Source organism: Ceratotherium simum, chromosome 17 (genome assembly GCF_057802395.1).
Source record: "Ceratotherium simum simum isolate JZ-2026a chromosome 17, ASM5780239v1, whole genome shotgun sequence".
In the NCBI taxonomy this organism is placed as follows: Eukaryota; Metazoa; Chordata; class Mammalia; order Perissodactyla; family Rhinocerotidae; genus Ceratotherium; species Ceratotherium simum.
The window spans coordinates 23344555-23361743 of record NC_141916.1 but is presented as its reverse complement, the minus strand read 5'-3'; the positions used below and the strand labels follow the sequence as shown (position 1 = coordinate 23361743).

The 17189-nt window shown below is 42.5% G+C and overlaps 1 protein-coding gene across 2 annotated transcripts in view; it reads left to right on the top strand.

Annotated features, from left to right (window-relative positions):
- The first annotated feature begins 998 nt into the window (after window positions 1-998).
- The window catches only part of ANO6 (anoctamin 6), a 188333-nt gene continuing 172142 nt past the window's right edge, over window positions 999-17189 (top strand). Inside the window, exon 1 of one of the 2 annotated variants that reach the window (XM_004428921.3) lies at window positions 999-1414. In XM_004428921.3, coding sequence (XP_004428978.1) covers window positions 1342-1414 — 73 coding nt within the window. In that variant the 5' untranslated portion in view covers window positions 999-1341. The remainder of the gene's footprint in view (window positions 1415-17189) is intronic. The other variant, XM_087442527.1, reaches the window with a different exon arrangement.

The window sequence follows — 17189 nt, the reverse complement described above, 5'->3', positions numbered from 1 at the left end:
AGTATATGGGAGAATAAAATACACAGATTTAGTGTTATCGTAATAATCCTGATACTTCAGTGGAAAAAAATATAGAAAGTGACAATGAGAAGTATGAGAGAGACAATATAACAAGAATGTCAAATATATCTTCTAGCCCTTTTGAGAAGCCAAAATTGACCCATCTGAATTCACCAGCTCCTTCAAAAGAAGTTCTGCAGACACACAACCCCAGGAACCTGCAGTTTAAACTACTCCGTGTTTTAAAAGCAGAAATGTCTTTGTATTTGTCCTACTGTTCCTTTTGCTCTCCAGGAATGCATTTTTTTCCTTTCTGCTTTAATTTTGTTTCATTACTTTCTTTGTTTTCTCTGGTCATTATAGTATTTTTCACACTGCTTTAGAATAGAGCTTACATCTCACCAAAGCGGAGGTCTTGGGCTTCTTTTGCCTTTTTGACACGGAAGGCTGTTTTCATCGCCCACATGAGCTGCATACCTCGGCGATCATCTTCCGACCACTCCCTGTGTGTGCTCACCCGGGCAGAGGCAGGGGGCGCTTCGCTCGCCTCGGAAACCTCACTTTATGCGAAATCCTCCTGCCTTTGTGAACATGTTTATTTAGATCTTGCTCTCTTCAGCTTTTTCTTCTATTGCTTATTATCTACGAGTTTTGCCTCTTTTCTCTGTAATCTCACTGTCCCCTTTCTCCCCCAGCATACACTTTCCCCTACTTTGGAGTCAAAGGAATTGATACTTTAAGATCCTCCATTGGTTCCACGTCGCCTTTAAGCGCCGGTTCGGACATGCTCGCCTTCAGGGTTCTTCATGTAAGCTGCAGCAGGATTTCCCCCTCTCCAGTAACAGATGTCAAAGCACGCCAGCCCCGGGATGTGTCCATATATGACCTTGGAACAGAATGCTGCCTCGTTTGGGGGCAACATTTGAGGAACCCTGTCCACTCCCATCCTCGCGTGCTCCCGCCTCCCCCTTTTGAGAGGTCACCCGCGTGCAGAACGCAAACGCCAGCTACTCCCTCTTTTCTCCCGACTTCCTTCTGAGAGCCTAATAAAACCCGCGGAACTTCAATCATTCCGCAGCGAGCCTCGGCTCTCTCACTGGGCATGCTCAGTGGCCAGGCCCCGCTCGGGTGGCGAGTGGTTGCCTTTGGGGTTGGGCTCGGGTCGGCGATCGCCTCGGCTAGGCTTCCCAGAGCGCGGGCGGGACACAGCTGCCCCTGAGCCGGAGCCGGAGGCGCCCCTCGGTCCCCTGCTGGGCGCAGGGCCCCGCGAGAGCCGCGTCGGGCCGGAACCCGGGAGCCCCCAACTTCGCGCCAAGTTCGGAGCCGCCTTCGGGGGAGGCCATGCAAATGATGACTAGGGACGTTTTGCTAGAAATGGAGCAGGAGGAGGAGGACGACGAGGATGGGGATATCGGTGAGCGAGGGGTTCCCCGGGGTGGGCCGGGGCGGGTCCCCGCGTCCGAGGCGGGAACAAGTTGGGGACTACGCCGGAGCGCTGCACCCTCCGCGGGGGAGGTTTGCGGGGACCCTCGGCGGCTGCTGGGGCGCGCGGGCGCCGGGGACGGGGAGGAGGAAGCCCGCGCCGTGCGCCGTCCGCATTGCGGCCCCTCGCGCCCCGGAGCGGGCCGCCTCCCGGCTCAGCTCCGGGCGCGCCCCGGGCCCCAGGAAGGCCGGGGAGGCGCGGGGTGCGCACGGGCCCCCAGAACAGTTTCTGGACCGGCAAGGGACGCAGCCCCTGCCAGTCACGGTAGACACGGGGACGCCTCCGCGCGCGGAAGTTTTGACTCAGAAGCAACAACTTTTGGTTCATTTCCTCCGTCTAGAAGTAGCGCTGGGGATTCCGGGGAGCCCGCGAGCCCGTAGGCGGGGATCGGGGAGCGGGCCCGGGGTTGGAGAGCAGGAGTGTGACCCAACCTGAATTTTTTTTAAGATGAAAGAGGATGCCCGGCTCTGGGAGGGAGGGTTGGGGCTGGGTGGGGCGGCCGGGGGAACGGATTTGTGGCTGCTGGACGCGGGCCAGATCCTTTTTTCAGCAGCAGAGCTCGCAGGGGAAGTGATCGGACGAGGAAGCCCTTTGACAGAGTAGTCCGAAGGGCATTTCCGACTCGTTGTGGGGCCCCTGGAGCTTGGGGGGCAAGCCTGGGGCTCCCCATTTAGAGTTAAAAATGCACAGAAGCGGTAGACGGACCATTGGGAGAGATGTTTAAGCGTAAAAAAGCAAACAAAAGGGGGTGGGAGGAAGTGAGGAAGAAGAATAGGGGGGGAGAAAATCAGGTCCCTAAAGAGAACACTGTCGGGAAATGATGACATATTGGGTCCCTCTAGAAGACTGGCAATTAAATTACCATGCTGGTTTTGTTAAGCAGACTCCGACTCGGTTTCCTGGCTGCCGAATCAGTTTAAAACAGCAGTCTCTGCTTGTGTCCTAAAGCCCTGTTCTTCTCTAATAACTTTAGATGTAACTTAATTTTAGGAGTTAGGTGTGGTTTTTCTTCCTTTCACATTATAGGCCCTGCTCATTTTTTTTTTTTTTTTTTTTAAAGATTTTATTTATTCAGTTTTTTCCCCCCAAAGCCCCAGTAGATAGTTGTATGTCATAGATTCACATCCTTCTAGTTGCTGTACGTGGGACTCGGCCTCGCGCTGGACGGAGAAGTGGTGCCTCGGGGTGCTTCCGGGATCCGAACCCAGGTCGCCAGCATCAGAGCGCGCACACTTAACCGCTAAGCCACAGAGCCGGCCCAACCCTGCTCATTTTTAAATCATTTGTTTTTCCAGCTTTATTGAGATATAATTGACACATAACACCGTAAGTTTAAGGTGTATAACCTGTTGATCTAGTACACTTACTCCAAAATGATTACCATCATAGCGTTTGCTAAGATCTCCATCACCTCTCATAGTTACCATTTCTTTTTTGTGGTGAGAACATTTAAGATTTACTCGCTTAGCAACTTTCAAGTATATGATAAAGTGTTACTAACTATAATCACCATGCTCTATGTTAGATCCCCAGAACTTATTTGTCTTATAACTGGAAGTTTGTACCCTTTGATCAACATCTCCTCCTGCCCCCAACCCCATTCTACTGTTTCTGTGAGTTCAGCTTTTTTAGTTTTCACATATAAGTAATATCATACAGTACTTATCTTTCTCTGTCCGACTTATTTCACTTAGCATCAGGGTCCATCCATGTCGCAAATGTCAGGATTTCCTTCTTTCTCATGGCTGAATAATATTCTATTGTGTACATATACCACATTTTCTTAATCCTTTCATCTGTAGACGGACACTTAAGTTGTTTCCATATCTTGGCTATTGTAGCACTGCTCGTTTAAATCTAAAGAACTGGATAACTTCCTTGTTGACCAGGGACAAATTGAATAGAGGGGATTATACTCCATGGTTTAGCTTTACCTTTCATTCATTTGAGAAGAATTTATTAGTTTTCTTTCCTGTGGAGGGAGCAAATAGTAGTAGTCTTTTTTTATAGGAGAGAAAACTGAGGCTCACAGGTTGATCTCCCTAGCTTGTCACAGAGTTACTTAAGATTCAAACTGAGGTTTTCTGACTTGCAAGGCCTGTGCAGATTAATGCACTTACCACCTGGTCACTCCGGCCGTCAGATAATGTATTATGCTACTATTTAGCAGGCTTTAACAGTAAATTATGACTACATAAAAATATAAATCATAGGAGCAAACTTTAAAAAGTCATAATAGGGCCGGCCCGGTGCGTAGCGGTTAGGTGTGCGTGCTCCGGGTTCGGATCCTGGGCAAGCCCCGTCACACTGCTTGTCAGGCCATGCTGAGGCGGCGTCCCACATAAAGCGGAGGAAGATGGGCATGAATGTTAGCTCAGGGCCAGTCTTTCTCAGCAAAAAGAGGATTGGCATGGATGTTAGCTCAGGGCTGATCTTCCTCACAAAAAAAAAAAAGTCATAAAATTAGCAACATCTGTTTCATAGGAAAATACTCTTGTCTGTTATAGTAAAGTGTCACTGTTTATTTTGAGAATTGTAAATAAATAAGGGTGAAAAACCCAAATGGACTTGAGGTAAGCACGAGGCTCTGAGCTTGGTTCCACTGTGCCATCAATAGATCTCAGTTTAGAAAGAAAACTAACTTGGTCTAGTCTGTGTTTACTTGATGAGGCATCATAAAATTCATCATAAGTGTGTGGCAATAGGCTCTTATTTTTAATTACAGGTGTAATTTAAGCTGGTTTGATCAAGTCAAACAGCGTTGATGTATTTAAGAAAAAGGTAAATATGTCTACCTCTCTTTCACCCTGCCCTGCATAGGTACTGATATTAATTCTTTAGTGTATACAGGGGTCAAGTCAACATATTTTATGTCAGGCAGCAGATATCATGTAACAGGTCTCAGCAATTTTTGGTTGTTCTACAAATTTAATGTGGGCTGCAGTGATTGTATATCAAGGGAAAATGTTTACCATGCCAATGGAAACTTTATGTCATGGTAAAATAATAAGCCTTTTAAAAGATTCCCAGAAGTAGGCTGATGGTGTACAGGCCTTTACAAAATAATTTCCAACTATGGGAGAGGAGACTCTGGCGAAATGACAATTATAATTTTAACCTCTGTCTCTAGTTGTGTAATGTAGAGCTATATTAAAGCTGTTGACTAACATATTTCTCCTAGTACTTGATGATCACTACTAATAGTTGTATAATAATTTAAAACCCACTCAAGTACTGAAGATTTCTATCTAATCCCTTTATGAATGTTAACTTTATAATTCAGAGCAGAGAATTATTTTGACACAAGTTCCTGGGTAAAACATCTGACATTATCATCAGCTAATTTACAAGAGACCAAAAGAAAAGAAAAATAAACTTTTTAAACGAGGCGTGGTCCCTGGTTATGTCTAGAGATGTTTTACGTGCGTATATGGAAGTGTGCCCTCTAGTCTCCTGGGATTTAGGGCCCTTTTTTACCAGTGGGTTTCTGCTGACTTTTGAAGCACTATTCACTACTTAAGTCCCAGGGTTGCCTCCTTATTTGGGATGCACTGATTTAGAGAATCAAAGATGGTAAATCTCACCACGGGCGTCTTTTCCGTATTTGAGTAATGCATGGCCACCAGAAATTGTACTCAAAGGTTTTCTAATGAAGCAACCTATTAGCACGAGAGCATTTTTGCAAAAGGGCACTTAGTTTCTAAATCAGCTCCAACAACCACCACAGATGTTACAGCCAGGGAGTAGGGGCAGGAAATACTTGGCTTGTACCCTTTATTGCACTGGGGCCGGTGGAGATCCATGTTGTTCCAAGACCTGGGGAGGCAGGTTCTATGTACCTGGTGTGCGAAGAGGGGCCTTGGCTGCTTTGCTTCCAGGAGCATGTCCCTGTCTCCGCCCCCCCATGCTTCTCCCCCCCAGTTAATCAGTGAATTGAATTCCATCTCTTCCTGTTGATGTAGAAAGTCATAGAAACATTTGTTACAGCCAGAATGTAGAAATTATATTTAGTATGCTATTTTATTTTGTTTCTTACATTTCTATGGTTCCAACTTTGCTGAGGGAGGAAAAGTATTCTCAAAAAAGAAGGAAATTAGGGCCGGCTCCGTGGCTTAGCGGTTAAGTGCGCGCGCTCTGATGCTGGCGGCCTGGGTTCGGATCCCGGGAGCGCCCCGAGGCACCACTTCTCCGTCCAACGTGAGGCCGAGTCCCACGTACAGCAACTAGAAGGATGTGAACCTATGACATACAACTGTCTACTGGGGCTTTGGGGGGAAAAACTGAATAAATAAAATCTTAAAAAAAAAAAAAAAAAAAAAAAAGAAGGAAATTATCAGGAGCTAATCAGACACTAGCCAGCCCTGGTGGTCTAGCGGTGAAGATTTGGTGTTCTCACCACTGTGGCCCAGGTTATTTCCCCAGTCAGGGAACCACACCACCCGTCTGTTGGTTGTCATACTGTGGTGGCTGCGTGTTGCTGTGATGCTGAAAGCTATGCCACTGGTATTTCAAATACCAGCAGGGTCACCCACGGTGGACAGGTTTTGGCGGAACTTCCAGACTAAGATGGACTAGGAAGAAGGACCTGGCCACCCACTTCTGGAAAAAAAAAAAAAAATTGCCCATGGAAACCCTATGAATAGCAGCAGAGCATTGTCTGATACAACACTGGAAGGTGAGAAGATGGCACAGAAAGACCGGACAGGGTTCTGCCCTGCCCTACACAGGGTCGCAAGGAGTCGGAATCAACTCCTCAGCACTAACAACAAGTCAGATAGTTCAGGCAAAAAGTTTTTTGTTTAGGTGGTTGGTTGCTATGGGTTTCCAGTCTGTCTGTGGTAGAGCTTACTCTCTCATCCCCACAGCTCAGAGTGGGTCTGAGAGCTTATGAAAGAGGCAGCATCTATAAGGTCTCAAAGACCGATTGCTTCCAGCAAACAAGAGGAGTCGGGGATGACACTTGGACCCCAGCTGAATGATTAGGTGGAAAGTGGCGGCAGGAGAGGAGAATTTCCTGTTGTTCCAACAAGTCTTCCACTTTTCTCCTCTGCTTTGGCTCAGACCGTGCCCCTTCCTGGTAATAACCAGACTCACCTCCTCTTTTTCACAGTGGCTCCCCCTCCTTCTAAGCCTGTCACCAACCCAGAAAGCTATTCCTGATCCTTCTAGCTCAAGTGCCCTCCAGTCAATTCTCACACCCCTTATTTTTCTGCTCTGTATGATTCACATTCACCTTGTATTTTGTCTTTGTTCTTCATTAGTTATCCCCACAACTAGAGTGTAAATTTCTTGGGGACTAGGACTACATCATTTGGGTCTTCTAGAGAGCATGCAAAACATCCCAAATGTTATAGACATTCCATTGCTGTATTTAAAAAAAAATTCTCTCTTCCTCACCCTCCTCTAAAATGTAAGCTCCGTGAAGGCAGGTGTCTTGTGTGCTTTGTGTTCTAAGCTATGCCCCTAGTGCCTAGAATGGTGCTTGATATTCAGTAGAAGCCAAGCAAATCATTGTTGAAAGAATGAATAACTCTTTTGAAATAATGTGATTAACAGAACGCTTAGTGGTTTATGGCCCTAGTAGAATTCTCTTCTATTGCACTTTGAGATGCCCTCAGTTATCTGTTATAAAAATGTTGTTGTGCATACTCTGCTAGGTTCTAGGGTCCCTGATGTCCACCACCTCAGTATCTAGGAAGGAGGCAGATATGTGAATAGATAATTGCGGTAATCGGTGATTAATGCTGTAATCAAGATGTGTACCAGGGTGTGTGTTGGTACCAAGGAGAAAGCATGTAACTGTGCTTAGGGGAAGCCAGGATGGCTCTACAGAGGCAGCGTCTGAGCTGGCCCTGGAAGGGATGAAAAGATAAGGGAGGGAGTGGGGCTAGGACAATGGAGTGTCCTGAGCGTTCCTGAATGTGCGATGATTTCTCGAAAAATAAGCCTTCCTGTTGCTCTTGCCTTATTTGCTATGGCGAGGGGATTTTTTATATATATATATATATATATATCATAGGATATGTATATATATATGATGTGTGTGTGATTATGTACATTCATTCTATACTAGGGGTATGACAGCTAAAAAAAAACAAAGCAAATTATCCTTAAAATTTTTCTCTTTGAGCATAGTCAGTCTTGCCCTTTTTCGTAAATCTTTTGTTATTTTCGGTTTCAAATTTATAATCATGATTTATCTTCCATGTTCTCTCAAGTCAAATAATTGCTTTCCAAAAGCTTCCCGAGTCTCCTCTTATAGTTCTTGTTGTTCTTGGGATCTGACAGACACAGCTCTAAAAGAGATCCACACACACCCTTTTCTTTTTTCTCACGTGGTTGTAGCAGTCACATATGTTGATGGTTGTACATTTATTTATTTTTCCTTCTAGAAACCAAGAAATTTAGACCAAAAGCTCCTGCAAAGATTTCTGTCAGAGATACTATTTAAATTCTGACTTTCTTGAAGGGAGATCAGATTACATTAAGAATCCTACAAGCTGGCTTTAAGTTGAAGGATTGTCTCGAACTCTCAAAGTGGTATTTTTAGCAAGTTAGATTTAAATGATTATATTTTAATAAAAGTTTCCACTCTAGCTAATATTTTAGATTTTCTGTTCTTTTTTTTTTTTGTGAGGAAGATCAGCCCTGAGCTAACATCCACGCGAATCCTCCTCTTTTTGCCGAGGAAGACTGGCCCTGAGCTAACATCCATGCCCATCTTCCATCACTTTATGTGGGACGCTGCCACAGCATGGCCTGACAAGTGGTGCGTTGGGTGTGCGCCCGGGATCTGAACCTGGGCCACTAGCAGCGGAGCACGCGCACTTAACTGCTATGCCATGGGGCTGGCCCCTTAGATTTTCTTTTCTTATCATACTTATCAGTTTGCGTTTTGTATGCTAGCTGATTCAATACTTGTTAACAATAAGTTTGTAGTCTTGGAGGGAGAAGCACTATCTTATTCACTTTTGTACCCTCCAGCCTGTGTATCATAATGCTTTTCACATAGTAGAGACTCAACAAACATTTGTTAAAGGACTGTTTTTTAGATTGTAATGGAAGCTTTGAATGTCATAAGGTTTAAGTTGCTTGTTTGATATAACGCATTCGGGGCTGGGTCTGTGCAACAATCACTGGTTTTAGAACAGAAAAACATCACTTCCAATTACCTTCAACCAAAGAAATGTACTTCTTGACTGACTGATAACTGATATGTAAAGACAGAGATTGTGAGAATTTGATACGTAAAGACAGAGATTGTGAGAATTTGATACAATCAAGTGATTATCTTAAGTCATTATCATTATTATTGCTTTTCCTTTAGTTTTGTCTTGCCTTTTAATACTGCAGCTCAATTAGCATCCATCCCGAGAAGCAGCCAGTTTCAAGAATACTGGATGAAAATGTCAACAATAGAATATTTTGGACATGTACCAAAGAGCAATTCAAATATTATTCAGCCAAAACATCAGATGGAACGTTTGCACAGAAAAGTTGAGGGTTAATAGGCAACTTTCTCTGCCGTAGTATTTATTGCTACCCTGGCTACATGTCTGAATGCTAATCGAAGGAACTTGCTGCAGTAAGTTCTTCAGCAGCCAAAAATACAAATGAAAGAAAATACATTCTTTTGTGAAGTCCAGATGTTGCTTTTATATTTAATGCTTCCAATCCTGGACATTGAACTTCTATTTCCCACATTATTTTAAAATACAAATACTTGAAATTGGAAAAAAAAAGGATATTGGTCTTTAAAATTCTCTTTTCTGTAATTTTTATTTTAACTTTGGCAGAACTTTAGCCGTAGGTCAAAGTCATGTAAATATATGTTCTTTCACAAATTACAATTATGCAAATTAGAGGCTTGTTTATAAAGCTTGTTTTATATAAACTAAGATTGTGTTTACATAATTGAATTTTTTTTGATTTCTCCAGACAGTCTATCTAGATGTTTGAAAATAATCTTTGGCTTTGCACAGACAAAATGACGGCTAACTTTTTTTTGCGGCATCACGAAGACACAACATTAAGCTTTTTTTTTCCCTGATTTGTGCTGTTTTTAAGAAAAATTATTTCCTACTAATTCTAAACAAAAATGCACCCTCCCCACATGTAAAACTCAGTCAGACCCTTAACATTATTTTAAGTTTTGTTTTAATTTATATTATGGTTTGAAAGAATTGCCTCCATTTGTTGTATCAAGTTCTTGTTGTTGTATCTTCTGCTGTTACTTATTAAACAAGCCCTGAATGCTTAATTTGTGTAAAACATAAGATACTCTTTCTAAAAAAAAAGAAAAACCAACACACAAAACCCACCATTGTTTCTAAGTGATACAAATAGTAAAGAAACAGAATACATTCACTGATCTTAGATACTTAGGAAAAGTAGAACATTTTAAAGAGAGCGCTTCTTGGTTTCTTTGGGGAAAGTTAATCCCTGAAGAGAGGACAGGGAAAAAAAATTAAAAAGAAGCGGGTGAAGGCTGTGTTGATGCAGAGCCATAAAGAGGGGGGAAGAAAGGCTGGTAGTCAGAAGACCTGAGTTTGTGGTTGGCTTTGTCCTAGAATCTGTCACCTGAGGCGGGTTTCTAGGCATCTCTGAGCCTGTGGCTTCAGCCCTGTGGGGTTACTGGGAGAATGCAAGGTGCTGTGTAGAGTGCTGACTGTGGGGCCTTTTCACTCACACTCCATGAGTGGTGGTTACATCACCATCATAATGAATTCTTTTATTTGAAAGCAGTCATGGGAACAGCTGCTCTTAACCTCAGAGATCTCTAAGTCCTTTCCCCTCAAACATTGCTGTCTGTCTTGTGTTGCTCGGTGTCGCATTATGGATGCAGGAACTGCCCACTAAATGTCAGGTTAAGGAAGATCATGACAGTGGCTGTGCTGCAGACACGTGTATTTAAAGATAAAGGAGTTGAAGAATAGCATGTGGTTTCTGCCAAGAGATAATTATCGTGTGTGTTTTTTCCTATAATCTCACAGATCTTCAGACAGACTGACAATGCTCTCCAAATTCCAGGAAACCTATTTCAGGGGGAATCTCCTTTAGGGAATCTTAGCAAAATGTCCTGGGGGTTGACGCTTAGCAGGCTCCCAATAAATGGCTCATAAATGTGGGGATTGTATTTCCATTGGTAGTACCTGTGGCTTATTCCATTCTCCCAGTTGCTGTCAGGCAGTTCTAACCAAAGTATCTGTGCTCCCCTGTGTCACCATATAATTGTATGCACAAGAATTGAGGCGGGGGGTAGGGGAGGCAGTCTGGTGGTTAAGTTCGAGTGTTCTGCTTCGGCGGGCGGGGGTTCACAGGTTTGTATCCTGGGTGCAGACCTACATACTGCTTATCAGGCCGTGCTCTGGCGATGTCCCACATATAAAGTAGAGGAAGATAGGCACGGATGTTAGCCCAGGGACAATCTTCCTCAGCAAAAAAAGAGGAGGATTGGCCACAGATGTTAGCTCAGGGCTAATCTTCCTCAAAAAGAAAAAAAAAGTGAGGTGGGAGACATGTAAGAAGTGAATAGCTTTTATCACGAATTGAGCCTTTAGAATATCATGGGAGAACAGAGGAGAGGAGGATTAATGATGAGATTCTCAGTGGTCAGGATTCTCCTTGATTCCATAGTTACTACTAAAATGTGGAAACATGGAGGATGGTTCAGAGAGCTCACCATTCAGTGGAGGGAGGGCAGTCAGGCAGCATGTGAGGGGAGCAATCATTGACCTGATGTTAACCTATTTGACTTTTGCATTCTTCCCACTACCCCTTTCCTGGTTTTTGACCATTGCATATGCAGACAGTCAGTTTTGGCCCCTCATTCTCAGAATTGGAGATTATGGTGGGTCTCTGAGAGGAAGGACCTTGTCAGCCACCTTGTTAACCTGCACACCTAAACCCCACTCTCAGGGGCCTATGGAGATGCCTTGGGAATCTACGTCCACTTGGATGTGGAGGGGAGGAGGAGACACTAGGCCCTTTGTTCCCCTCCTTGAGGGGATCCCAAACTCTGGATAAATGTAGGTATTAGAGATCAGGTGAAAATGATCTTTTCTTGAGGTTTGGATTTGCAGGTGAAAACCTGAATTTAATTAGAGGTGCTTATACTGGAGATTAAAAGAAAAGGATGACTCTTCCCTGTGTTCAAAGATTATTTCCTCCATCTATTGTAGATAGCCTCCCCTCGGCCAAGGATGTGGACTGGCATCCTGCTGTACAGCCGCTGTCTGTGGTGAGGAAGAAATGGGCCTCTCTGCTGGCCTGTGGTCCTTTTAATTTATCCATGTCAGCTCCTTTTCTTGCTCCTCAGTTGCCCATCATTGTCCTTAGAGTCCTTTATCCTGCCTCTGTCCCAGTATTTTCATCAGACACTTAGCCTGCTTCTGCACAGAGATAGAGACCTCCGATACTTAAACTTGAGCTTCAGACAGTTATGAGTTCAAATTCTAGCCCAGACGTTCACTAGCTGAGTGACCTTGAGTGATTGACATAACTTTCCCCTCCTGTAAAATGGAGCTAATATTAGAACCCACCTCAAGGATGATTATATCAAAAGTGATATAATCTGAAAAATCTTACTTTGCAGGATTGTGGTACCTGATACGCTAAAAGCCCTCCATAATTAGTAGCTAAAGTTGTTAGTATTATGGGTAGCTGTTTTTACCTATATCTTAACCCAGATTTACCCCTTTCATTTATTACAGATTTCACCTTTCTCCCCCAGGCCTATACCTTCCATTTATACAGCTCGTTGTCACTTTTTGTCTTTTTCATTAAACTGTGAGCATCTTGAGGAGAACTGTCACCTCAGTGAGCAGCTTAGTGCCTGACACACAGTAGGTGATCAGTAATTTCTTGTTGTATGAAGGGGTAAATGAATGAAAGATATTATTGAAGAGCTATATGGTGTGATTGGAAAGGTAGGGTTTTGGATATAGATCAACTCTTGGTCAGGTTCTTATAACTTTGGAGCCTTGGTTTCCATATCAGAAAAATGTAGTAGAGATAATACAGAAGGGGTAACAATACTTACTTTACAGGATTGTTATAAGGCTCAATATATTAATATATACAAAGTATGAGGGATAGTTCCTGGCACATAATAGACCAATAAATAATAGTCACAGTCATTATAAAACAACTAAATATGGAGAAATGTAAGTGACTGAGGTAGCCTAAATTGGATTTTCCAGTACATGCATTTCACAATAGAATTGTTTCATCACTATGAATATATATATAATTTTAGTAAGAAAGGTAAGAGAATATAATGTAAAGATTCATAGTGAGATATTAAATGACAGTTTGATAGCCTTTACACTAAAGAAAATGTGTAAGAAATAAGAACATTTCTTAATCTAGCAAATTTAAGATTTTAGAGTATCTTGTAAGAAGATACAAAGCGTAGTGTTCTTGATATGGACTGCGAAATTTTAATAAAAGCATATTTGTAGTTTTTACTTGTCATTTGAATGGTCAGTTATTTTAAATGGAAAAATTCTTAAATGAGTATGATTTAAAAAATTCTAAGATATGATACAGAGCAAAATGGTGAAAGTGAGGACGTGAACACAAAGAAATTGCTACCCTTATCGTTTGGATTGTTTTGAATTTAGTGGTATGAAAAATGAAAAGAATCTTGAGTTTGCAAAATAGATAAACGAAATAGTGTTTCTCATTTTGTATGTTTGAAGTTTGGGAATGATTCGGCCTGTACCCAATTTTTAGAGCTTAAACACTGCCAGGCCCCCTCCAGCATCAGACCTAAGAAAAGTTAGACATTCCATTCCATTAGGGTAGATGAGAGCAAAATGCAAGGAAGAAGGTGTTTTTTTCTCTCCAAATAAGGTAGAGTTTAAGATTATTTGCTTTATACTTAAGCCTCGCATGGAAGTGACTTTTCAATAAAAGCCGAAATTCCATCCTTCAGTTACTACACTTAGAATTGCTGTTCTTGTCATCCACTGGGTTTCAACCTATACTGCATCCAGAAGATTGCCAGACCAAACCCATACTGCATCCAGAAGATTGCCAGACCATCTCATATTTCCTGCCTCCATTTAAATTTAAATAGTATTTAGTACCCACTGAGTACATGCTTCTATAACAGGCGTAGTGCAGCGTACAAATCACAGAGGAGATATGAACATTTCCACACAGGCCTTGTCATCTGCTGTAAGGGTAAGCAACACAGCGGACGGCTTTTGAGCAATGGGGTAATCATGGTTTTCCTGAACGTTACAGTCGCCTAAACTGTGGCTAGTGGCTTGTTTTGTATTCCAAAATACTTGTTTTGAAGAGTTCAGTCACAGTCTTGACTAACTTATTTAGGGAAAAAAAAATCCCTTTGAAAGCTGACTGTGGAATTTGCTGGCAGTGGCCTTCGTCAGTTAGTTCTGTTGCTCTTTTAGAAAGTCATGTGCATAGAGATTTCGTTTAGCTCAGAGCACTGGATTGATCTTGTCTCACCGACTTTATTAATTCAGTAAATATTTCCTGAAGATGTCCTACTGGTCATGTGCTATTTAAGGTCTGAGGATACAGAACCAGATAGAGAGGCACCTGTCCTCAGTGGAGCTTACATTCTAATAAGTGATAAAAAATAAACCAAAAACTCATGCAGAAATCCATTCGTTCAGAGATTGGATTGGTGGTTACCAGAGGGGAAGAGGGGAGGGAGGAGGGTGAAAGGGATAATTCGGTGCATGTGTGTGGTGATGGGTTGTAATTAGTATTTTGGTGGTGAACATGATGTAATCTATGCAGAAATAGAAGTATACTGATGTACACCTGAAATTTTTACAATGTTATAAACCAGTTACTACAATACACAAAAATTAAAAAAAAATAACTCAATTAATTTTTAATAAAGCTTTAAACTCATAAAAAAAAACCAAAGAAATCCATTCGTTTATCTAATGTCTATTCACCACCTTCTGTGCCAGGCATTGTGCTCAGCACTAGGAATTCCTCAATACACAGGCAGAAACGGCTCTGCCCTCAACAAGTAGGCAGACTGGCGGGGAAGACGAACATGCCAACAGATTGTCAGCAATTTATGTTTAAAGATTGTGAAAAAAGAGACTTAAACCACGATAGCACAGCTAAGAACAGAACTTGGGTAACCACGATAGCACAGCTAAGAACAGAACTTGGGTGTATCCGAAGCCAGTTCAAGGCCCACACTGGGGGATGGTTGACACACAAATGCAGCTGTTATTTTCATAATTCTAAAAATAACATGGCCAGGGCCGGCCCCGTGGCTTAGCGGTTAGGTGTTCGAGCTCCGCTGCTGGCAGCCCGGGTTCGGATCCCGGGCGTGCACCGACGCACCGCTTCTCCGGCCATGCTGAGGCCGCGTCCCACATACAGCAACTAGAAGGATGTGCAACTGTGACATACAACTACCTACTGGGGCTTTGGGGGAAAAATAAATAAATAAAATTAAAAAAAATAAAAATAAAAATAACATGGCCTTAGACTATAAGCTTTAAAAAGCAAGTCTTGGAGAAGGCTCAAGATGTGCATTAGATTAATGTGTAGAACACCACAGATGTGTTCAGGCTCCCAACTCCAGTTGAACGGGGGGAATGCTTCAGGCGGAAGCTTTGTTTATATTGATTTCTACAGCTGTTCATGCACCTTGCGAAGGTGAGCAAGTAGCGTTGTTGCTGTATGGTCTTATGCCCCTTTATTCCTTGGTAAATTGGCTGAAATATTAGCACTGGGTTGGAAAGCAACAGAACTTGGTAGGTCACTCGTAGTTCCCTTATTCTTGTGTAGGTGACTTTAGCATAATCTCCCTAGATTAAGTTAAAGGAGCTGAGAGGTTGGGCTTAAGCACTTCTGTGCAGCTTCCCTGAGTTGACAGGAGGGAAGAGAGAGAGAGCCAGGGACATCTGTTCCCCGAGCTCCACCTTTTCCTCTCCTGACTTGAAAGGGGTAGGGAGCTAGCAGAGGCCCTTTCCTGAATTCTCAGCCAGGACCTGGTTCTTTCCTCTTCCTGACCTGATTGCTGAGGGTGTGACTCGTTCCTGTCAGGAAGTGACTGACTTTGGCTGGGAGTCATAACCAAGCCCTTGAAGCGTGAATCAGAATTTGGCTGAGGGTGGAAAAGCCCCACAGGGATTCTGATGTCCTCCCTCAAGGTTTTTCCCCTTGAGAAATCCTAATACTACAGAATCACTCTCTAAAATGCCTTCCCCCTGAATAGCCCAAGTAGCCTGGTAACAGGGTAATATGATGCAAATTAAAACTTGTTTTGTTTTCACTTGATAGGGCAGAAAGAAACGGATGCAAATTCTGTTTCCATTCACTGTATACAAATCCTGTTATATTTTGTGTTAGGATCTTTCATAAGTGACTGAAATCTAGCAGGCTATATGACTATGTTATTAAACTTATTATATCTGTTACATCTGATTCCTTCCAAATTGGGAATATTTTCTTCATAAACGCCATGGAGATCAAGTGTAACAGATACCAGCATTTACCCTTTGCAATGCTTTTATCTGAACCCTAATGATGTTTATTTAGTCCAGTGTATTTTTTTAACATTTATAAGGCATATTCTACATACAGTAAAATGCATAGTTAACTTTTCAGTTCAGTAAGTTTTGACAGTTGTATAACTACTACCCAGAACAAGATAGAGGATATTTCCATCACCGTTTCAAATCAAGCCCTCTCCCCTCAATCCAGGTGAACACTTAATGACTTCTACTACTGTAAATCAGTTTCACCTGTTCTTGAACTTCATCTAAATGGAATCATATAGAATGTGGTCTTTTACGTGTCCGGCTTCTTTCATTTAGCTTAATATTTTTAGAAATTCCATCCGTGTTGTTGTGGGTATCAGTAGTAGTGCAGTATATTTTAACTATAAGAATATCTGGAAAAATATTTTGAATTAAATCTTGAAGTATTACATCTCTGATAAAGAGCAAACTAACAATACTTAACCTTTTAATACTGTTTTTACTTTCAAGTCAAGTAGTTTTTGGTCTTGGTTATTTTTGTAATCTCTTTAGCAGCTCACACAATGCCTTGCCTATAATAAGAAATTAGCAAATGTTTTCTTAAGTTGGGAGGGAGTGTGTGAGGAAAATTAACTCAAACATCTCATTTTATAGAAATTCAGGTTTTAATTGTGCTGCTGTGATTGTGAAACCAAACTGCTCATTCGTTCTGGGCGTTAGTCCACTGACAGTTTTACTGAGGAGTGTGATGCCGGCTAGAGTGGACTGTTTGTGGATGCCTGCCTTCCGGGTAAAGAATTCAAGTGTAATAATTCATTTTTCCAAAAGGTCACCTCTTATTGATGTTTTTTACTGGTAAAAATATTCTAAAAAAATATTCTTAGCCTCATGTGGTAACCGAAGAGGTCTGAGAATAGAAAAGTAAGCGTTGACCTATCCAAAATGAAGGAGCGACTCAATGTTGTTGCAAGATATTAGATCCAAAATATTTGTTGAGGCACATGTGTTCCAAGTTCGCAGAGAAGTTATTGACACTGATGTTGGTTTCCCTTCCGGATGACTCATGATTTCTTGAGTCTGGTTTCCACCATTAGTCATCTTCACTGCTAGGCTAAAGCAGGCTTTAGACGCTGCCTGGATTCCAGCCTTCACAGACCACCCCCATCCCCACCTCCTTGATTCCTGCCTCCTGACTGACTCAGCCACACCGAGGGCTCTGG